Below are 24,884 nucleotides of genomic sequence, written 5' to 3' on the forward strand. Positions count from 1 at the left end.
TTTTCAATCAAAATAAGGAAACCTAAAACAGTTTATGAAATCAAAGCACCAGGAAAATCTTAAGATGGAGAAGGTATTTAAATGAGGTCCCTGCCTTCAGGTAGCTCTGCGTCTAAATAGATGATTATATTCGATTTTCAAAGATCTCAAATAGAAATTACACATCCATTCTCAGAGGACTGTTGATCATACCTCTTCCTCTGTTGAATATTGTCCTATTTGTCATTACCTTAGCTAAGCTAGACATGAGACTCTTGCTAAGCTGATTCATGGTGTGATCATTTATGGCATCTCTGGGTTAGGGACAGCAAACTGGTTTCAACTGATACGCCAACTCCCATCAGCTGGTAGTGAAGCCTGTACACTCTTGAGGCCAGCGGCCAATTATCAGGAAGAACTGCCATGATGGCTAGAGAATGTGTGGTGCATTTGAGATGAGAGAAGGCCTATATGATCACTTCCCAAAGAACTCTATTTAAATTGATGCGAGATGGGGGCTTCCCTGGTGGCGCAGTGGCTGAGAGTCCGCCTGCCGATGCAGGGGACACGGGTTCGTGCCCCAGTCCAGGAGGATTCCACATGGTGCGGAGCAGCTGGGCCCGTGAGCCATGGCCACTGAGCCTGCGCGTCCGGAGCCTGTGCTCCGCAACGGGAGAGGCCACAACAGTGAGAGGCCCGCGTACCGCAAAAAAAATAAAAAACCAAAAAAATTGAGCCGAGATGAAACAAGGCAAGATGTCTTCAGTGGTGCTGAAGGTGCTTCCAGCGCCATTCTTTCTCTTGGCTCGTGGATGTGGCGGAGTGGGGTTGGGTCAGTCTCATGGTACAGTACAGTCAATGGCAGAAGTAGGTGGCAGCTGCAGTCAGAATACCTTACCTTCTCCACTCTACCGTGAACACAGCAGACTCCACAGACTCCAGGAATCTGCGGAGTTGGTCCAACTTCATAGTAAGGTCATTACTTCACCTGACAATGCCGCATCATTTTCGCTTGTTCCATATCAGCTGCTTCCCACTAGGATCTCCTTAAGCTGCAAAAATGATTTCAGAACCACCCCCTGCTCCCGACTTGAGAAAATACATGATGACAAAAATAAATAAATAAATCATGAATTTAATCATACTTTTGTGTGATTTTACATCTTACTACTCACAACTACATCTATACATATTTGAAAAACTGTAGCACGTACATGTACAAGACATAATGCCACCTTAGACAATTACTGGTAGCCAGGGATTCAAGGACTCCAAGCCACCCTCTAAGGTCCCCTAGGGCTTCCTGCCTACCAGTTCAGAACCACATCATTCTGCACACTGGAGACTAGAAGGAAGATGGATGGAGGTCTCAGGGTACAAACTTTCAAAAACAAACCTCAGGAGACTTAGGTTTCTACTGGTTCTTTCCTTATAAAGGAACAATTTTACTTTCCCTTTTTAGGTTATACTTTTATTTCGTCATGTTCATAGCTTTCTTTAGATATACTCATTTTTTCTTATTCTTTCTAAAATGTGGAAATCAAAATTAGACATAATAACAGAAATATATTCATAAAACATTGTGTTATCATGGGCAATAGCCTAGTTAGTTACCTAAGTCTCCTCAATACCTGGATTAGCATAATTTTTCTTTCTACCAGGACTCTCTTTACCTTACTCAGACATACACAAAGCCCCCTAACTGACTTAATGGTCTCAAAAGTGTAAAGACTCTTTTTGCTGTTGTTAATACAACTTGTGTTTAATTCTGATTGCACTGTCTTAATATCAGAGTCATTAGATACAACTTACTCTTTCTTCTAAGGTACACATATACAGACTAATGAAGAGAGTTTTGAGGTCTTGCTTCTGGTATGGCAGAGAAAAATCAAAGTGTAAGAATCCAAGTGTATTTAATTCCAGACAAAAGAAGAAGGGCTGGCTTTTTCATATTTTATTTGCAATATAGGTGAGATCCTCTGAGATATTTTAGCAAGAAACTTCATTGTAGATGTAAAAAATGTCATTATCATGATAACAATACAAGTGCAGTCAGAAAGAAAAGGAAGCGTAAGTGCTGTCAATGGTGATAATTTCAATTACCAGGTGAAAGCAGTGTAAATGGATAAAATCTAAGAATGTGATCATTTTTAAAAAACAGAAATCTATCCACTGAACTCCTGAACCATCCTGCTGTTTGCTGGGAGCTGGCACAAAGTAACAATTTTAAACAGAATACATATTTATGCCATATAAATCAGTTAGGCAAATGTCTATAATTTTTTAAATATTTTAATTGTATCTCTAATTCCTCTCAAATCAAGCTTTCAGCCAACGTAATTTGTTTAGTCATATAGAGTTCTATTGTTTCTGCTCTCAAATAGTAAATTACCAACTAACATGGGTAACCAAATAGTAGATGAAAAAAGTTTTTCTTTACAGAAGTATTAGAGTTAATAATCAAAGAAAATACGAAAGAATTAGAATATAAGATTTTGGAAGTCTTAGGGATCTGAGCTTTGATCATTAACTGTTAATATCATTAAAAGAGAGACAATCGAATGACTTATGGCTCCTGATAGAACACACTACCACCTCTGAAGCATCTTGATGAAACAGCAACAAAAAAACACATCTGAATTTGGTCAAGCTGCTAGATTCTACCAATTTACAGAGAAATAAACAGAATGGAAGAATCTGTTAAACTACACCCAGTAATTCAGTCAGCAAAATTTAAACCATGAAAACTATAAGACAACCAACTCAGTTTTTCCTACAAATAAATTCCCCCTGCCAAAAAAAAAAAAAAAAGACAGAGAGTGAGCAGTAAAGAGAAATATGAGGATGGGGGTAGAGGGGCTATGAATTATAATAGAAAATAATTCGAAATATAAAAGATAGGCAGGATATTTTTATGATATTAAGTATTGGGCTTCTCTGGTGGTACAGTGGTTAAGAATCCGCCTTCCAATGCAGGGGACAAGGGTTCAAGCCCTGGTCCGGGAAGATCCTGCATGCCGCCGAGCAACTAAGCCCATGCACCACAACTACTGAGCCTGCACTCTAGAGCCCGCAAGCCACAACTACTGAGCCCGTGAGCCACAACTACTGAGCCCATGCACCACAAGTAGAGCTTGTGGTGTCACACACCTAGAGCCTGTACTCCGCAACAAGAAAAGCCACTGCAATGAGAAGCCCACACACTGCCACAAAGAGTAGCCCCCACTCGCTGCAAGTAGAGAACGCCCGTGCACAGCAACAAAGACCCAACGCAGCCAAAAATAAATAAAATTAATTAAAAAGTTCTTCCATGTTAAAAAAAAAAAATACACACACACACACACACACACACACACACACACACACACACGGATATAATTATAAAGTGTCTGGAATGTCCTTCATAACCCAGTTGTGGGGGAGTAGGTGGGAGCATGGATAAAACCAGTTTGCCCAGAAGTTGATAACTTTTGAGGTTGGATGAAGGGTTTACGGATTTCATTTTCCTTAAATCTGTCTAATTTTGCAATTTCCCATATATATTAGTTTACTAAGGCTGCCATAACAAAACACCACAGACTGGGTGGCTTAAACAACAGAGATTTATTTCCTCACAGCTCTAGAGGCTCAAAGCCCAAGATCAACGTGTTGGCAGGTTGGTTTCCTGTGAGGCCTCTCTCCACCTTCTCACTGTGTCCTCACATATTCTTTTCTCTGTGCACACCCATCCCTGGTGTCTCTTCATGTGTCCACATTTCCTCTTCGTATAAGGACACCAGTGACATTGGATAGGGCCCAGCCTAACTGCCTCATTTAAAATTAATCACCCCTTTAAAGGTCCTATCTCCAAACACAATCACATTCTGGGGGTTTCTGGGAGTTAGGACTAAAACATATGAATTCAGGTGAGGCACAATTCAGCCCATACCACCATAATAAAAATGTTTTTAAATAAAAGATAAAATACAATATTTTAAAAATAGAATAAATACATAAAATCCGTAACTTCAAAAACTGAATTTAAAAAGATGACTTGCTTCTCAACCTACACCTTCAAATAAACTTGTCTCAAGCCTCATCTTTCAATACTTACACAGGCCTCCTCACTCAACGTGTGTATCCCTAGTAAAATGTTGTGTTTCACTTTTCTTGAAGTGCCTTCCTGAGATCTCAGAGACTTAAGAATATAATAAGAGAAACAAAATTTTGTTGTGAGCAGCTAGCTACATCTAGCTACCGGACTGTTACGGGCTGAACATCTGTGTCCCTCCTAAATTCCTATGTTGATGCCTAACTCCCAAGGTGATGGTATTTGGAGGTGGGGCCTTTGGGAAGTAATGAGGTCACTAGGGGGAGCCATCATGAATGGGATTGGTGCCCTTATAAGAATAGGGCAGAGAGCTCACTCACTCTTTTTCCACCATGGGAGGATACAACAAGATGTCAGCAGCCTGCAAACTGGAAGAAGGGCTCTCACCAGAACCCAACCGTGCTGGCACCCTGATCTTGGACTTCCAGCCTCCAAAGCTATGAGAAATAAATTTACGTTGCTCATAAACTGGTCAGTCTATGGTATCTTGCTATAGCAGCCCAAGCTAAGGCATAGAGAGTTATCTATTTTTAAAAGAATTTTTCATCTAACAAATATTATCCCTTACTTTCAAAATTACACAAACTGAAAAATTAATATGGTTAATTGTCCTCACCCAGTGTCCCAATTCTACCTCATTGGAGGTCATCGGTGGAGGGCCAAGTGCTTGATTTCTGTATCCAGTGCAACAGGATTTAAATAAAATCAGAGAGAAAATACTGGCCAAACCTAACATATCAGGAAGAATAGCACATTAGGTAAAAGTCACCATTAGATTCCAAAAATGGTCCTGACAACATGAAAAAATTGAGCCTAATAAGGTGATAACATTTAATAGGAATAAATGTAGGATTCTACACTAGGGTCCAAAAACACTTACTGGAAAAATATAAAAGAAGTATGGCTTAACAAGAACACACATTAAACATTTTATTAAGAACTTTAATTGGTAATAAAGATACTGAGGGTCAATAATGTGCTTACTCAGAATATATTAGGCTATAGCAACAGAATTACAACTTAAAGAGATGATGGTCCCATTTTATTCAAGTTTTCATCTGAACCTTTTGTTTCCAGGTAATAGACTTCACAAAAAATAATGTGAAAATGGTGAATATATTTAATGCCTTGTCAAATAAAGAATAACAACAGAACTTGGAAATGTTAGGATAATATAAGACTGAAGAGAGACAGAAAACTTCAAATAGAGGGCTGTCATTTGAAAAGGCTTTAGACCTATCCTTCCTGGCCCCAAGGGGGAGAACGAAGTTACCCTTGCTAACTCCTCCTTGAGGCCTTCTCTGGCCTCTAAACTGTGAGCTCCTGATCACTGGCTCCCACTTCTCTGTTGGGCACCAATCCCATTTCTAATTGTGAAATTGCGTTAGCCCTGCTAGACTGTAAATTCCCAGAAAGGGTGGACCACATCTGATGTGTTGGTCCTATAACACTCCATGCCTGGCACAGACGAATGAGTAAAAGAACATATGAGAAACAGATTTGACATTAGCATGAAAATGTATTTTCTAACACAATTGTGCAAAGATTCATGGGCTGCCTCAAGAAGTAGCGATTTTTCTTTCATGGAAAACCCTTGTTCAGGCTTAAAGTGGCTTCCACTTGCCTAGGGCAGAGGTGCGTGAGGTAGAGGGGAATTAAAGCATGGGGTGGGAGGTAGTGACTCAATTAAATGATTTTTAACCTTCTTATCAACCTGAAGCCCTATGATTTGAGTGTTGCTAGGAAAGACTGTGCTTATTACATCATAGATTTCATTTTAGCACGTCAGCTATATTCTGATCCATTTCGGAAAATTTTAGTAATACACTTCTACGTAATCGCTGCTGCTCAAACTCAAATTTCATTTGATATTTCCCTCTATCTTCTTCTTCTCCTTCTCTCCCTATTCCAAAAAGCTGCTGATTAATATTTCCATTTTACTGTAAGGATGCATAAAGTTTCAGAAAACATAGTAGCAGACAGTGAGGTGAGGACAGACTCAGAGACAAGAAAAACACTTCTGAGACTCTTAGCATGAACTGTGCCAAAAGTAAATGCAGATTTGACAAATGACACAAAAGTCATTACCTCTCCATTCCCCTTTCTGCTGATTCGATTTTTACAAGGGCCCAATTTTCCACAGAAACTGATCAGACTTGCAGCAAATACAAAGACTGCATCTTTTATTTATAAGGCAAAAAATCTACCCAAATACTTTTCATTAAAATGCGTGTCCTGGAATACTAGCTTTCAGAGTATTAGTCAAGCATTACATAACTTTGCTTACTCCTGTGGGAATTAATAAGCAAAGACCTTGAAGGTCAATCTCCTCAGCACAGTTCCTGAGTCTACCGGTCCTGACCTTGATCACTTGATTCAGTTTGATAATGATGTCTGGGGATGAAATTGTGAGATACGTGAGCAAATGCACATGCTCACTGTCCTTTCTCCACTCTCTGCTTTCCTTCTAGAGGAACATCTTTTGTGAGAGTATCCTCTAGCCCTAAATCAATTCATAGACAATTACGGAATTAGGAAATCAACATGTTATTAACCACCAATAATTACAATACAAATATAACTTACTAATCTTGAATCTTATTACATCTACTGAGAATGTTTTGAAAAAGTTAGGTAGATAAGATAGAAATAGGAAGTTACATACAGGGGGGAAGGCTGGCACGTCACACCCTGGAGTTGAGAGTACAAAGTTGGGAGGCTACCCACACTCCACACAAAGGAGCTTCCAGAGAAAATATGAGGATGGGGGAAGTGACATAATTTTCAAATGCTCAGCGTTTTCTTTTTGAACCATGTCATGCTAGCATTTAAAGACCACCAAGTAGATCATTGATTTATACCACCTCACCCTGTATATTCCTATGTGTTCTACAGCTTTAAGCACAGCCAGCCAAATAATGTAGTCATTCCTACATTTAGTATAACTTCAAACATGTCTCTGAGAAAAAAAAAACCACGTGAAAAAGTATGCCTATGATAAGCAAAAGATGTACTCTTCAGAGAAGTGCTTCTTAAACTTCAGTGCGCATACACATCCCCTGGAGATTTTGCTAACATGCAGATTTTAGTCCAGTAGTTCTGGGATGGGACCTGAGATTCTGCATTTATAACAAGTTCTCAGGTAATGCTGATGCTGCCGGTCCACAGACCACACTCTGAGGAGGCTTTAGACTGTGACAGGAAAATCCAGTCTAGGCAGGAAATCTGTGCCCTCAACGTCATTCCCCCTTTACATTTTTTCCCCTGAGTTCCTGCACTCTTTCCTGTTTCACTGGTATGAGAAAATTTCAGAACCAAGCAGAGTGGGTACAAAAGAAAAGAAAATATTCTAAGATTACAACTTCAAATGGGACAATAATAAGATTTTAAGTTGTCTCAAGGTTAGAGACATAATTTTTGATATGCATGAATTATACATACTTCACGCAATTCACTGAACAAATACACAGTAGCCTATTTCTTTCCATAAATGAAGCCCTATGTCTGCATAATTTAAAGGAAGTTTATTTAATTAATGCACAGCACACCACTGTTCAGGTATCTCTGGAGAGTGAGGTGATCTGAAAAAGTCAAATTTTCCAGATAACTAAAGTTTGTCTTTTTACGTTTCCAAGCATATGTACTTTAGTGATTTTTTTCATCTAAATCTTTCTGGAGTTAACATATTGAAGATTTATTAGATATACAAAACATGGTTTAATGTATCTACAATTATCCAGGGTCAACAATGATTATTCTACAGCATGATATAACAATACTGCAGGTGCTACTCACGTCCATGTGGGACTCTGTGCAATTCCTACACAGTAGAGTCCTAGAGTGTCCTTTGGGGGTTTCTCAGCCTATTTCCAGCAAACTTCTGCCCCCTCTCTACACGATCAGCTGCCACTTCATAGTGCTCTCTGATTGCCCTCCTCTTAGAATTTTTAATCTGCTGCTTTATTTTTCATGTAATATTCTGGGGAAGATTTTAAGACTAATTTCCCTTATGTTTGTTTTTTTAACGCAGGCACTCTCTTTCAGGGTTTGGGGTTACTGGTTACCCGAATCAGTACAATCATTCCAGCTTAAAGACATCACCAAGTTAATCTCCCATTAAGTATCTCTTACTATGACTACTGAATACTCACTGATTCCAGTGTCCTTACAGTACTGGACCAAGTATCGTCCCATAACTTTTAGAAGATGATTATACTCTTGGACATTGAGAAATCCCTGCTTATTATGGGATGGTTCCATGAACTCCAAGGGTATATCAACAATTCCAACCACACCTGCATCAAGTCTGGAAGAATAAATACATATAGAAATTATACGAAATTGAGCTAAGGAAACAGAAAAAGCTAATATACCCTCATCTTTCAAAATCAATTTTTTAAAAAACAAATTCAGTCATTTGGTCCAAACCATGTCAAAGTTAACAAGTTATCTTACAATTGTACTTTTTAATGTAAGTCTACGGTTATCCTAGTTGTGCTCGGTCCCATAATACAAAATCTCTTAATACATCATTATTGAATTAATATGACTCCTTTTCAAACCTATAACCTGACATGGGGAGTCAAGGTGGGTGGGAAGAGGAGGCCATTTAGCAATAAACATCCCTAACAATCCCTTACAGCAATAAACTGACATGGTCCTCTTAGCAATATGAGCCAGTCACTTTTTTCATCCTCATTTCACCTGTCGGGTTGGATTTCTCCTCATCATTGCAGAGGTACACAGGTGCTCAGTGGGAATATATGGGCTGTAGTATCTGAGAAGTAACAGCCTGATGGATAAACGCAATTTTTTTTTCACATTTTTAGCAGCTCATGATGTATGTAGCTGGGATATTCTGCTTAGTGCTATAACCTGTTGAGGGAAAGGGCATCCAGAAGTCTAGCTCTTCAGGGGCTCCCCAGTGCCCGCAGCCTGGCACACAAGTCACACCTTCCCAATCTGGGGCCGCTGCCCATCATGTTTTTCATTACTTTCCCCTTCCACCCTGCCCTCCCTTCAGCCAGTCATTCTGTAAGTCTGAATTTGGGCATCATTTCTTCCAGGAAACCTAACTTAAATTCCCCCAGTTTCATTTACTGCTCCTCCTAAGAGGCTTTTTGCACCTGATACTTGCCTCTAACATATATTTGTTCATTCATCAATTCATTCACGCTCAGCACCTGGCCCTATTCAAGGAACTAGGAATCCGTTATGAATAAGAAAGACAAGGTCCCTGTTTATGAAGTTTCTCTTCTATTAAGGGATGACGACCATTAAGGGTGATAAGGGCATTTCAAATGGCAATAAGTTTGTATAAGGAAAATACAGCAGGTGCTGTAATCTGCGAAAAGAGAAAAGGTAGAGAGGGGTGATGGCAGGGGCTGATTTTAATTAGACAGTCTAAGAAGACCTTCCTGTGGAGCAGACTTCAGAGCTGGTGCCTGAGTGACACGCTAAGACCAGCAGTAAGAAGATCTGAGGACAGAAGGTTCAAGGCAGAGGGAATAGCAAATGTCAAGGCCCTAAGGCAGGAACAAGCTTAGGATGTCAAAGGAACAGGGAGCCTGCTGGTGTGAGGGGAATGCAGGCAGAGTCTGGGGATGGGTGGGGTGTGTCCCAGAGCCAGGCAGCAGCCAGATCACTGGCAGACTATGAAAAGCAGTTCTATTCTACATGCACTGGGATTTTAAGCAAGAGAATAAACTAATTTATGTTTTAAAAGATCATTCTTGCTGTTCCCATACAATAATAAATACGTATTTATACATTTGTCCATCTCACTGGACTATAAGTTCCTTAGCAAAAGGTAGTAGGTTTTCAACATTTTGTCTGCAGAGCTCAGTACAGTGCCTGCCACAAGATACTGCAATACAAGTGCTTGTTGAATGAACAAATGAGTGAATCACTAATTCCTTGAGAATGAGGGAACAAGATGAAAAACTGTCCCCCTGAGCCATCCTTTTTTTTTTCTTTTTTTTTTTTTTTGCTGTACGCGGGCCTCTCACCATTGTGGCCTCTCCCGTTGCAGAGCACAGGCTCCGGACGCGCAGGCTCAGTGGCCATGGCTCACGGGCCCAGCCGCTCTGCGGCATGTGGGATCTTCCTGGACCAGGGCACGAACCCGTGTCCCCTGCATCGGCAGGCGGACTCTCAACCACTGCGCCACCAGGGAAGCCCCCCACTGAGCCATCCTACTGCTCGCAGTTATCCTGTCTGACTCTGTGCTTTTCTATGGTCTCTCTTCAGGACTCTACATAATTCATGAGAGCAGCTTGTGGAGTTTCAGACCCACCACTGGGAAAGCACCAGAATGTATTACTCTGGGATCGAAGCAGGCTGAAGAGTGTTAAGAATATACGCTCATGCAGGTAACTGGCAGGAACTCATACATGCAGGGGCTGCACAAAATGTTAACAGGGCTGTGGTATAAGACTATGGATTTTTCTTCCCTAAAATTTCTTTACTCTGCTTATATTATTTTTTAATTGGTGAAATATCAGAAACTTAACCCTAGTAGATGGCACAAGAAATGGTAAAGTTTCCAAAAGCGTGCTTTTTCCTTAGAGCAGGCACACAGCTCCACTGACATTATAAATTAGGCAGATGAATGCCTGCACACTGATGGGAAGGGTGGATGGGGGATATGACACCTGCTCCCATTATGATTAATCCCTTAACTCCACAGACAAAAGATTACTGCAACTTCCCTCATCCTGCCTGCGCCTCTGAAAACAAAAACATACTTACGAGGACTTCAGTTTCAACTGTGGGCCCACTTTCTCATGCATTTTGATCAAGCGGTTATTACTGTAAATGAACATCCCGGCTTGGCTTCGGTTTTCTATGTTCACACCAAAGAACAGGGTGAGTGTCCTTGCCTTTTTTAATTCTCTAGCATTACATTTAGAAAGTGAAAAAAATATATTAATAAAAATATACAGTTTACAAACTGTTAATAAACAAACTCAGAAGATAAATATCAAAGGAACTATATACATAAAATATAGAGATATTTTGCAAAACTTAGTAAGCAGACTCGGTATCTCTGTATGGCCAAGTATTCTGCATAAACATAATAGGCAATAACAATACCAGTCAAACACAAGCACTCTGATTCAGAAATGAGTTTGCCAATTTAAATTTACAAGAACTAGAAAGTTTACAGTTTACAAGAACTAGAAAGTGCAAGTTTTAAAATGTTAACTGGTCTAATATGTACATCACAGCATTTTTTGAAAAATGATGATTTGACCATTTTAAAATTTAGGTATTTCTAACTTTCAGCATGTTCTCAAACTTCCAAATATTCTACACAGATTGGAATGTGCCAAAAGATATTCTTTAGTTTTCTCTCTTTTTCCAAATTCAAAGGTAAATCAAAGTTAATTAAGCAAGTTTACAAGAGCGACAGACATTAGCTCCTGTTTTTTCTGACTCTGTCTGCTATACTATGTTTTATGTGACTTTTGTATTAAAAGTGTAAAAATAGAAAATGAGACATAGCAGACATGACAGAAACAGTCCTAATAACAGGAGGCTGCTTGGAGCTATGAAAATCACCTGGATGTAAGAACCAGAAAGATGGATGTGACTTCAAATACAAGCTTGTCTTTGCAACAACCATGTGACTATGGATGAGTCGCTTCAACTTTCTGTCTCGTGTGAAAAATGGGAATAATACCTGCCTAGCCACTTGGGATTCCGTGAGGAGTAAAACGGATAATGTTCAGTACAAACTTGGAAGACATTAGGTGCCTGGCAAATGTTATTCTCCTTTCCCAACCAAGAATGGTACCAAATATAATTCTTTCCCTCCACCCATCCTGTAGCTCCTCTCATTCCACAAAAACAGCTTTTCTTTTCAAATTCATGATCATGGGCTATTACAACTGACATACTTACTGGACTGATTAAATATATCTATCATTAAAGGACAATGACAAAGTTGTATCAGTCCTTCTATATGGATATGATATATAGAGTACATCAGACTTTCTGAGGGAGTTACTGACATGAATTAATATATTATGTATTTTTTAAATGCATATACATGTCGGGTTAAATATATATGAATCAAAGTTTTTCTCAAAAATGTCTACTCTATAATTATGTTCCCGTTGTTTAACTAAATAGAATACTGACTTTGTAAGGGACCCCAAAACAGAGTATTGGAGGGTATGACATAATCACTCTGCGACAGTAAATGGCATACTGATTGTCTTCAAATTTAAAAAAAAGCATTTTGCTATAAAAATAAGTTCACACCAACTGGCATTATTGTAATAGGATGGTCACCTTTCATGCCTATCACTGTGATGACAAAAAAAGTCATCAACCAGCTTTTTCTTTCTGAAGTCTTTAAAGAGGCCTTTGCTTTTCATTGAAGATTTCTATGACATTTATTTTATATTTATTTTGATAAATGCATAATTAACATTTCAAATTTAAGTTTTGAAGAAAGTTATGGTTATATAGCACATCATGGTTCACACACACCAAAAAATGCTGAAAACTAATAACACTTCCCTAAAAATTTGTTTCTCAAAGTTATCACAGCTTCCAAAGTCTGACTTTACTTGGACAACAGTGATTATTTTCAATTTAACTTGCTTAACACCTGAACTGGACATCAAGTCAACCCTACCAATGTAAACAATGGTTTTGTAATATAGGCTTGCTATTTTTATTTTAACCGTATATAAGTGATACTTTTACTTGAAGCATACTCTATCTTAAATTGTTAAGCAGTACGAGAAGAGGGAAGGAACTGGGACCAACCCTCCAGAGTTTAAATGGCAAAGGACACAGGGAAAGAGAAGTTGTCAGCTGGACCCCTGGGCAGTTCTCTTCTTCATCTAATCAAACACTGAACTAAGTTTTCACTCTGTATTGAGAAGTTTTAACATATGTGTACATGAAAATCTATACTTTATAAATACTTTCCATTGATTACGCTGGTTGGGGGATTTTGACCATATTATGCTTAATATCATAAGATGTCACAAGCTAAGGAAGAGAAACTGTCATAATGATCACCAAATCTGCCTACTCAGAAATCAGAATTTGTTTTAACATAGTACAGAGGATTCTAGCAAACAGAAAATCTTATGTCTTACCTCCGTTTCTCTTGAAGAATCTTCTGCTTTGCTTTTACATCTTCCAAAGCTTTCCATAATACATCCTGGAGAAGTATATTTGGTTAGGAGAGCACATAATGCCATTAAATAAATGAGAGCTGAGTTGATATTTATTATCCTATTATCTAAAGGTTTCACAAGGGTAATAGTGATAGGTCACATTGCCTAATGCAATTCTACAATAGCAGATACTCAATAAATACTTGATAAATGATTAAGTTCCAATAGCTAAGAAGACAAACCAAATCCAAGCCCACAGTTCTCCCTTTGCACATATGCCAATGTCCTCTCTGGCTGTTACAGAAAGAGTCACTGCTTCCTGTAATGTCACAGTGGCTTTCACACAAACTATGTGAAAGCTTGGGAAAGTCATTCAATGCACCTAGACTCTGGCTTTTGTCTGTGAGAACAGAAAATGCTGAATCACGTGATCCATCACTAAGGCTTCCTTCGGGAAAAAAAAATTGTAATTAAAAAATTTTATCAGAGGCCAAAAGAAAATGTCTCCTCTATATCAAATTCCATATATACCCCTAACTAATCCTCCGCAAACTTTCCCTTTATAGGGTATCCTATCCTGGGCTTTCTCCCTTTCAGAGTGCCTCAATACTGGTACCCACCTGTCTTTCTTTTCTTCTCTTTTAATTTGATATACTGGCTCATTCACTACCCTATCTCTGGTATGCTCTCTATAACCAGGCAGAAAAAAAAATGCATTGTTATTATTTCACAAATAAGAATAGACTTTTAATGTGATCCATCCACTTGATGTGAAAGATGGGCATCTCATTTGATGGCTATACCTCTGACTGAACCTTATTTTCGCGGCCTTTAAAGTAAAAGAAAATGGTAAATGCTTGGTAAGTACTTCACTTCAAATTCAACCACCCAACCGCCTAGAGGAATTTAAGAGGTCAAAAGCCGAGGTCATTCTGCTTAGCTCTCTTCTCTGAGTTAAAGAAACCAGTGTGCATCAGAGCAACAAAGCAAGCTGCTCAAAGACATCCCTGCCCTTCCTGTCAATGAACTTAGAGCACAGAGCAAAGGGGCAGCGAGAGGTAACTGGCTAAGGCAAGAAGAAAGCAAGGTCCTGACCCGTTAGAAAGAGTCTGTTTCTCTTGTCTCCCAAATACATACAGCCAAGGATTGATTTTTTTTAGAGACAAAATAAAGAAAGCTTAAACTCTTCCTTAAAAGTCAACAACAATAAGATAGGTCTATGTTTACCTTAAAAAAAATAAGTGAAAAGAAAAAGGTAAAAGAATTTGGGGAAAGTCATGGATAGATTTGGGGAATTAACATGTGCTACTCTTTGATTTCATCCCATATTCATGACCATTAGATATGAGAGCTCTTTATCAGACACGCTCTTGAAAGTTTGAGGGCAAATTACAGAAAGAATTCATATACTGAGTGCGCAGAAGAGGATGAAGAAAGGGTGAAGTGAAGCATTTTTTTCTCCCTATACCTCCTTATCCCATGCAAGCACGTAAATATGTCGTGCAATGACTTACTGTGGTAGCAAGCTTGGTACCATATTTTTGGTAAAAGTTAGCAAACTTAAAATACATGTCCGGTCGCAATATTCTTTTTCTCTTAGTTTCTATGCATTATAATTAATAATAATAGTTCTTTATAACCTATCTTACTCATGGGCATATTGCAAGGATTACATAGAATGTTTATGAACTGTGTGGAGCAACTCATAAGAAAAGAGCTTTGTAAGCTGGAAGCATTGTTATTAATATTCATAATTACAGTAAATAATTCTTAGCACTAGAAAGAAGGATTGCTTATTAGTCTTCTCCTTGTTCTTCCTATTTATTTAGGTCCATAGGGAGCTATAATTTGAAGAGATATTTTCAGGGAGACTTGATAGGCTAGTTTTTTCTGCTAGCTTTTCATTATTTTCTCCTTTTCTCTATCACTTTTCCCTTCTTTTTTTTTTTTTTTTTGGTATGCGGGCCTCTCACTGTTGTGGCCTCTCCCGTTGCGGAGCACAGGCTCCGGACGCGCAGGCTCAGCGGCCATGGCTCACGGGCCCAGCCGCTCCGCGGCACGTGGGATCTTCCCGGACCAGGGCACGAACCCATGTCCCCTGCATCGGCAGGCGGACTCTCAACCACTGCGCCACCAGGGAAGCCCTCCCTTCCTTTTAAAGAAATGAGTTGTGATGATCTTCCTTCCTTCTCAATTCACCCCACATTTTGTTCACCTTTGCTCTCAATCTCAGCCTACCCCCACTTGCTGAGTTTCCTCCCCTTTCTCTGCACCCATCTGTTTACCTGTGTTAAAATTAACAATCTTCTGAGCTTGTTTAAAGGTTTAAGAAGTAAGTGATAAATAAGAGTCATCTGTGTACAGGAAAAAGCAAATGACCCTGTTCACCATTTAAGAAGACTACTCTATATGTCATACCTTGGCAGGAGAAGACAAAGAAGCTCTGTCAGAGTGGTTTCCTTTGATTTGTGCTTCTTTCAATATGAGTTCAGCTAGAAACAGAAGCAAGATGATTCAATAAAATGAAACCCTTTCAAGCATCTTTAAATGAATATTACATATATATAATATATCCATGACCAGTAAGAATGGCTTACAGATGATAATCTCAGAAAATCCTGTATTCCTTCTATAGCTTTCACACATTCCAAGACTAGGTAGCCATACAGGGTCCTCTAAGTCATGACAACTTATAGGGCATATATATATATATATATATATATACACACACATACAAATTCAAAAGTCATGACTGAATGTTTGGCTGACTGGAAACTCTCTAAAATCCATGAAATATGGATACAGAGCTACTCTTCCCTCCTGGATCATTGGGGAAGGATGGCTTTGTCCTTTTGTGGGAGGAGTGAATGTGTAGAGCATGCCTTCTTAAAGTGGATGCAACACCAGTCTCTAAAATGATCTAACTCTGCATCAGGACAACCCTAATATACATCAATCTAGTTCCAAGTGTGTATGCAGAACTTGAATTACTTTTATAATAATAACATCATATTTAGACAAAATCAAAGATGGAAAACGTGTTATGAAGTTCCTTAGAGGTAGGAATTACATTTGATTACGTGTGTTTATTCCTATAATGCCCAAAGCAGGGTATGTCTCAGAATAACTGCTCAATTAACATCTGCTGGATAAATTAACAATAACGATGGAGGCCATAGGTAATTACATACCTATCTTTACTGCTTCTTCTGCCTTTTTAACTTCATTTTTAAATGCTCCTTTAAAAGAAGATGTGACATACAGATACTTTCTGAAATGAAACAAGAAAGAACGTAAGTCAGATTATCATTTTAAAGTTCATAATACAAAAATGTTCTTTAGGAAGACTATATACTCCAGAGATATGTTATTATTAAGAAAAAGTCATCAAGTAAGTTGCATTCAGCTGGTAAGTCAGCAAAGTTTAGGCCTAAAAAAAATTTCTTGCCTTTTGATACTTGGCAATTTTGCTTTAGTAAGGGAACTTCAGGAGAGATATAAGAAAATCTCTGGCCACACAAATGTTCACTTATACATGTAAAATAGGACAATTTTCTTAAAAAGAAAATTTTCTATGTAACTGCTCCATTATCAAAGTTTCTGGTTAATATACCTAGCCCTCTTACCCAGATCATCACTGATACTGGATAAACTGCTTCTCTCAGTCCCTAATTTTGTCTGATACCCATGTAGACTCAGGAGCTTAACATTCTCTGATAACTTCAATGTTTAGAAAGGCAGTGTTTAGAAAGGCAGTGAGAGTTAGATGGAGAATTCTAGAACATCTCTTGAAGCCAAAACATTTAAAGACATATAAAAAGAGGCATCTGTTCAGGCAGAGGAGAGAGTCTACATCTATATGCCCAATGAGCCTATGCCAGGCATAGGCAAAATACTGCTCGTGGGCCTAATTAGGCCAGCAGCTTGTTTCTGTTACAGTCTAAGACCTAAGACCTTGTGCGCTGCAACAAGAGAAGCCACCGCAATAAGAAGCCCACGCACCGCAACGAAGAGTAGCCCCCACTCGCCGCAACTAGAGAAAGCCCTCGCGCAGCAACGAAGACCCAACTCGGCCAATAAATAAATAAACAAATAAATTTAAATAAATAAATATACACCAATAGAAAAAGGTAATCTGTGTGTCTCTGCCTTGCAAAAACAGCCTAACACTCTCATGCTGAGCTAGCTCTGTCTTCCACTTCTATCCAGCCATCCAAGTTCTGCCCTCTAGAATTCCAACCATCACATGGCAGCTTTTCACGTTTTCACTCAGGCCCTGTGTATTCCCTCAGCCACGGCATGATGCTCAATTCCACCAATGACCCCCTACCAGATAACCAGATAGTTAATTTATACTGTGAGCTAGGAAGTCCCTTCCCTCCTAAAGCATCCTCATCTGAACATCACCCTCCAGACATGGTATAAGCAGGACATGGTTTATTGGTAGTGTTACCATCTTGCTCTTTTCTTTTCTTTTCTTTTATAATTGAGATTTTATTGGTTGTTTTGAGGATCAGTATACAGACATTTCAATTTGTACACAATTCTCAATATACGTACCAAAAATCTAAAAAATCATGTAGTTGTGATTCTTTTCTGAACAGTTATTCCAGTGACTTTCCAGCTTAAAATTTGGAGGCAAATTTCCCTTCACAGGATATCAAGTACCAATACCTTCAAATACTAATATGCTATTATATCGTAAGTCCAACTAATTCACAATTTAATATCATATACACTACACACTCAAATTGTCAGTCGTCCACAGCACATTAACAGTTACTAGAAGAACTGGACTACCATTACCAAAGATGTTACAAAGTGCACAAAATTCTGCCCAGGAGAGCCAAGATCAAGGGGTGAGTGGTTTCCTTTAGGAAACAATTCTACCAAAAACAACATGGGAAACAAGTAATGTAAAGCGTTTAAGACATTAAATGCACAACTGTCTCCAAACTGCCATTTAGTGTGCTTTGTATTATAGGATAGAAAAGCTACCCCCCATCTGTGGAATGTTAAGCTGACACCCAAGACAATCAAAGCCTCCCATATTCAATATCCCACTATTTTCTGACTCTACCAAAAAATAAACAACCAGCAAACGCTGCTCTTAAAAAAGAGCGTTTACACTTAAAAAATGGGATGAGGTGGGACTCCCTCCTTTTTAAAAATGTTTCTAGTTACTAAAAAACCTGCATTTACAAAATAGTTGATAAAAATATTCCTCTGGATTGTACAAGGAGGGAGACAGGGACCCCTGATAGGACCAGGTGGGTGATATTAATCAGACTTGGCTTCTTTCCCTCCTGCTTCATCGGAAGCTGGGCTCTCCTCGTTTTTAGCTTCTCCATTTTCTGCAGGTGAGTCTGTCTTAGTGTCTTGGTTAGCCACTTCAGCCTGTTTTCCCTTTGCTCCCCTTTTCCCTTCTGTTTGCACTTTTTTGTCTGAAGATTTATCCTTTCCTGCCGCCTTTTTTGGCTTCGTTTCTACTTTTGCAGGAGCCGGTTTCTTCCTCGTGGGCATCGTGGCGGCGGGGCGGGCGCGGACCGGGTGCCTGCGGGCGCAGAGCCTTCGCGAAGCTGGGCTGCCTGGCCGCTGCCGCTGCTCCCGCCGCCCGAGCCGCTGGCACCCGCGGCGGGGCGGGGGGAGAACGGATGGCTACCATCTTGTGCTGCTAGCTAAGTTCCATAAATATTTTCAGCAACCCTGTCACACTATCAGCTTAGATTAAGCTTGTGGTCAATGAAAACATCTATTTTTTTTCATGTAAATCACTGTCCAAGTCTAGGATATTAACACAATAGATTTTTTAAATCTAAATTCGGGACTGTAGGTTATTTATACTACATTTATCTTTCGTATTTCAACTCTCTCACATCTTGTTCGCATTATGCCTGATATAAGATACTCCTTCTAGTTCAGGGTCTATTATGAATTCAAACATGCCTGTTTTTTACCCAAGCTATTGATAAAAACACTGAAGAGAATATGATTAAGGGAGGAAACCAATGACATGACACCAAAAATTCCCCCCTAGCACCTTCTGAACTTGTTAGAGACATTGGGGTAAAGGAACTACAGCAACTGTAAGTCCATCCACACAATTAAAATGCAATCTTCTTCTTTCTGTTTGCTACGAAAATATAGAGAAATGACTGACCATAAAGTATAGGTATGTATTCTTATAAATAATACTTCAGGGTTCATGTCTAGAAGTTTATTGGAGGCTGGATGGTCAAGTGGACAGAGAATTTAATCATTTTTAATACATTTTACATGCTTCTACTCTGGTCCTATAGGGTCATTCCCAGCTTTTAATTTGTTTCCATACAGCCATTAGAGCTAGAGTGCCTTTTAAGGAAGAAATAAAGTAAGGGTCACCCCACTAGGGGTGAAATAACATGCAGAGAACGCCACGTACTTCTTACACAAAACTTTTGCCACCAGAGAAGCTGTGAGGAAAACAATATGCAAGTAAATAAGTCAAATGGAGAGAAAGTTAAGCCTAAGGGATAAAGCCATGAAAAATTAAACCTGGCTATACTGTAGATCCCAAAACATATCAGACTTAACAGTTTATCAGAGCCCCGTGTAAGTACCAGAGCCTCCTTAAGTATCTTTGAAGGAATAAAATAAATATTTATATTATATCTACTTCCTGGTAAGATATATCTAAGAATATTACACTGAAAGGTGCATTAAAAAATATACTAGGGTAGGAAACAGCCATCACTTGATATAAGTAATTTAGGTAGACGAAATTCAATTTAATAAAATTCCCTCAGAATATACGGATAAATCCACATTTTCCACTGGCTTAAACCATTTTTTATCCAAACTCACTAAGAGAGGAATAATTTAATTTGAAAAGATGAGCTATATTGATTGATCCAGGAGACCCTTGGTGCTTCCCAGAAGAATGAGACTGATGAAAAGGAAGTATCACTTTGATATGAATTAAGGAACAAACAGATTTATACAGTAAGTCTCAGGCTTGGTGTACTTCATTTTTCAAAATATGACCTGCAGTAGAATCAGAAATCAAAAGTAAAGCTTTTGAGGAATCCATTCGTGTGTGGTCAGGGCATTCAATTCAGAGATCCACAATTTTTCATGTTAATATCAATATGAGTGATTGCAAGGCCCCAGAACAGCAACTACTTATTCATGGAAATAAGACAATATAACAAATGTGGGTCTGTTATAAAGAATTAGTGTGGTATAGGGGAAAGAGCATGGAATTTGAATTGGTACAGAATTCGGAGCCAGAAGATTTGAGTTCTTATCTAGTTCTGACATTTATTTATTTCTAAATGATGATAAAACATAACCCACAGGGTCACTCCAAAATTAAATAACAATGTATATCAAAAGGCGTCCATATAGACAATGTACAAGCATTAAATATTCCTCCCAGTAGATAGTAAACTCCTGAAAACTAGAACTAATCTTATCTTTCTAGCACAATCTCAGACTAACAGGTTTTGATAAATGTTTAGAAAATAAATGACCACCCACACACCACACACCAAGAAAAAAAAAACTGTTCTCATAGCATGCGTAGTTGTGCAAGATAAGTTATATCATAGGCAAATGTAAGCTTAAAAAAAGCTTATGCTAAAATATAAATGGTAATTAAAATATAAGTGAACCAGATGTACATATGTGCATTCTCTATATAAAATATACATACACATATATGTTAATAGTTCAAATATATTTGAGTAAAAAGAAAATATAAGTGAACAGATTTTTTTAATAGAACCCATTACAATCAAAGCACCTAGGAGTCACTGAAGTAAATAACATATTCCTACTTGGGGGGACCATCTAACTGCAGTGTTCACTCCAGTATGTTACTATTATGGCCAAATATTTGTTTCATATAATTACTCTTCAGCAAACCTTCCAGAATGCAGTTTGAATTTTATTTGCAATTGTAAAAATCTTACTATCAAATTACAAAAATCTTACTATCAAATCACTTTAACAATTGGGGTGGGAGGTATTTTACAAATGAAAACTCTATGAAGATAATTGAACAAAGGTGAGTTACCTGGGTCTGTAGAGGCAATAACATAGGTATTTTGTTTTAACTCTTTTGGCCTGAATGAATATTCTCATCCAAGGGTCAAAATACAGAACAGATGTATAGGCTCTGAATGACCGTCTCTCTGGAAAACTAGAAAAGAAAATATCAAAGGCCATACTGTAGACAATGTAATAATGACATTATTTGAGAAGAAAAAATAAGACTACCAAGTCATAATGGTTACTACTAGCAGCTTCAGGAACTTTTTTCTAAACCTAATGACACAACAAATACCAGCAAATCCTGCAACACTCACACACCCCTAAATACAAGGGCTTCCGTGAATAACCTACACATTGATTAGAACTGAACTCTGGTTGGCAACTAGCCAATTCAAAGTACACTTACATCAGCAATAGAAAAGATACTTTTCATTAAAGCTATCAGCCCAGAAGGACAAAACCGCCTCAAATATACAAAACAATCCCCCTGCTCAAACATAACAAAATGAATCTAGGCCCACATGAATGAAATACATTTCCATGAAGTTACTGCAAACAGAGAAATACAATAAAATGTTTCATTTGCTTTAAAAATTATGAACAAGAAACATAAAACTTCACTCTGTAAGTGCAATTAAGTGTTAAAATAAGTATTAATGGCCAGCTGAGGGGAGAAGTCTGATAACATGATAAGTGAAAAAGAAAAGAGAAAAATAAAGGGTGGAAAGGCAATAAAATGGGAGCAGAAACAACATAAATAGCCTATGAAGAAAACTACCCTTGTAAAACAGCACATTGTTGAGAAGTCGCTGAGTTGCTGTATAACAACAACTCCAGGGACCTTCTATATTAAAGTCTACTTGTGAACTGTAAATCCTCTCCAATTAGACAAGAAATAAAGATCAAAAACAGGCCCAGCCATGCTTAAGAAGTAGTGCTCTTCATCTCCTGGGTGCTAGAAAAGTCTACAAGGGAAGGGCTACAAGGCACAAATAGAAAGCAGGGAGCAGTAAACCTATCATTTTTATAATCCTACCTCAGTCCAGAGGGAGACAAGTTGGTGGAAAGGAAATATAAAGCCTGTTGAGAGGTGGCTGCTCAATGGGGTCACATTATTGGCAATTACTCAGTAAGAAAGAACCGAGCTCCAAGGAATTTACAAAAATGAAGACGAAATCCATAGGCAGTCCAAGGATTTCCTGGTTGGTTATAAGTTCCTCCAAGCAGGATCTGAAGCTCATTATGAAGTCAGGAATTTCTATTAGTTGTTTAAAAAGAAAGCCTTCAGTAGAATTTCCCAATATAAATTACGTAAAGGCATCTAGTCCATGGCTATTACTCCATAAATACAAGTGCAGCTTTAATGTGACACGAAAGGCTATCTGCATGACTACAGTAATGTAGTCAATTATTAGTATACCAGAAGCTGCACAGTCAAGTAAGTCCTCCCCTGTTAAGAGAGAAAAAAAAGTCACCTTGGGACACTATAAAAATTCTGAGGACTTCTGCCATTATTCAAATCCTTTCTGGATCTCCTGATTTGAAATTGCCCTTACAGCTAGAAGCTCCTTCTTTTGACTCTCCTCAAAGCTAACACTTCTTTGTCATTTGAAGGTAAAAGTCAAAAGTAATTCAGAGACAAGTTTGAGAATTTGAGAAATCTGGTGAGAGATCCAACTGGGTTAGACAAGTTTTGGTTAAAAAAATATTATACAAATATAAAATAAGGACACTAATATGTCTACTTCTTAACAGGTCACTTCTTTACTCATTCCATTAATATTTATAGGTAAATATTCATAGCATGTTTGCTAGGGATCCTCAAGACCTCCCCTACGTGAGGAAGATGCGCTAGAAGGTCTCACGGGACTTAGCATGTAATTGTATTCATGGCTAAGCTTTATCACGGTGACGAAGTAAGGATATACAATGGCTCCTATGGAAAAGAGAGGTGATGTCTGGAGGAATCCTCGTGTGGCTTTCTTATGTTCTCCCCCTCATGAAGGGTCACAGAGAGAATACTCTTTCCCCAGCTATGAAAACGTAGCAACGTGTGTGTGATGCTTCTGCCTCAGGAAGCCCATTAGAGACTCTGGGCCCTCAAGGCTTTTTCATCATTGTTTGTTCTTTGCTTCTGTTTTTGTTTTTGTCTTTTTACTGGGGCTGGTCATATAAACACCCTCTGCCTAGCATGTATAAAAATTCCAGAGACCCAGAAAAAAAAGTAGATTTTCAGCATATATCATGTTATTTGCACAGTCTGGACACAGTGAGCCACCTTCACCTGTTACAGAAAGTTTTATATCAGTGAGGGGAACTGTTTACCAGCCAAGGGCCAATCTTGCAAGCAAGACTTCTAGCATTAACCCTTTTCTACACACACACCTACTTTTTTTTTTTTTTTTTTTTTTTGCGATACGCGGGGCTCTCACTGCTGTGGCCTCTCCCGTTGCGGAGCACAGGCACCGGACACACAGGCTCAGCGGCCACGGCTCATGGCGCAGCTGCTCTGCGGCATGTGGGATCCTCCTGGACCGGGGCACGAACCCGTGTCCCCTGCATCGGCAGGTGGACTCTCAACCACTGCGCCACCAGGGAAGCCCCCACACACCTACTTTTGAAAGTTCCTATTTACTTGTGACAAAGAGAACAGCAATACTTCTTATGCTATTATCATGTCAGTGATAGAAAGACAAAGAAGGCTAAATATGACATCTGTATATGAAACAGGCTTCCCAATGTCACTTTCAAACGTCTTTATGTGATACATAAGGTCCTTCATGATCTGGACCCCACTTAACTCTCCAGCCTCGTCTCCTGCCAGTTTCAGTCTAGCCATTTAGGACCACTTCAGTTCTCCAGATATGGGGTCATGCTTTCTTACCCCCAAGCCTTGACACATTCAATTCTGTGGCCATTTTCAGTGAGCTGCTCTTCACGCTTCAGATCGCACTTCCTCTCAAAGCCTTCCCTCACTCCCCAAGATTGGGTGAGTCACTCTCCGGTGCTCCCCTCCTTTTTCTGTGGCCCCCTCCACAGCACTTGCCGCTTTGTGGTGTCGTTGACTGTTTACTTACTTGTATCTCCGTCAGGCTGTACCCTCCATGAGGCTAGCATCCTCACCAATAAACATTTGTTGAATAAATGATAATTATTCAGGACTTCCTTGGCTTAATTTAAAACGAACAACAGAGGGTTCCCTATACAAGACTTTTTAATGACTGATCATCTTCAGTGATGATGTTACCAGTGTTTACAAATAAAGCCACCCACTGGGGAAACTGAGATACAAATGTACTCTGTCATCATGGTATCTTCAGAAGATCTAAGAAAAAATATAGTGTTACTCTCCATCATGCAGGAGCTGCTTCATAGATCTTCTCCAAGAGGTGTTCGTCTCTTGTTTCCTCCTAAATGTCTTTTCCAACCTAAAGTTTTCCAGAAGTATCCATATTTCTCTCTCTTTGTCTGTATCATCTTTCTCTCTTACTTTCTATTTAACTGTCTATAATAAACTGAGAAAAGAAGAGAGCAAGCTCCCTAACACACACACACACACACACACACACACACACACACACACACATCGTCATGTGACAGACTTGAGAAGGGAAAATTTTCAGGCAGAAACTGGCTTTATA

General features: G+C 38.9%; 1 protein-coding gene and 1 pseudogene across 1 annotated transcript in view; both read right to left on the minus strand.

Annotated features, from left to right (window-relative positions):
* Positions 1 to 24,884, minus strand: part of MORC1 (MORC family CW-type zinc finger 1) — a 179,351-nt gene that overhangs the window by 93,626 nt on the left and 60,841 nt on the right. The window contains exons 9-14 of the mRNA XM_060009873.1: positions 21,266 to 21,391; positions 16,401 to 16,480; positions 15,628 to 15,701; positions 13,189 to 13,253; positions 10,820 to 10,963; positions 8,221 to 8,375 (exon numbers count right to left, since the gene is read on the minus strand). Coding sequence (XP_059865856.1) covers positions 8,221 to 8,375; positions 10,820 to 10,963; positions 13,189 to 13,253; positions 15,628 to 15,701; positions 16,401 to 16,480; positions 21,266 to 21,391 — 644 coding nt within the window. The remainder of the gene's footprint in view (positions 1 to 8,220; positions 8,376 to 10,819; positions 10,964 to 13,188; positions 13,254 to 15,627; positions 15,702 to 16,400; positions 16,481 to 21,265; positions 21,392 to 24,884) is intronic.
* On the minus strand, positions 17,992 to 18,874 carry LOC132423886 (uncharacterized; annotated as a pseudogene).

The sequence above is a fragment of the Delphinus delphis genome, chromosome 4 (genome assembly GCF_949987515.2).
Source record: "Delphinus delphis chromosome 4, mDelDel1.2, whole genome shotgun sequence".
Classification (NCBI taxonomy): domain Eukaryota; kingdom Metazoa; phylum Chordata; class Mammalia; order Artiodactyla; family Delphinidae; genus Delphinus; species Delphinus delphis.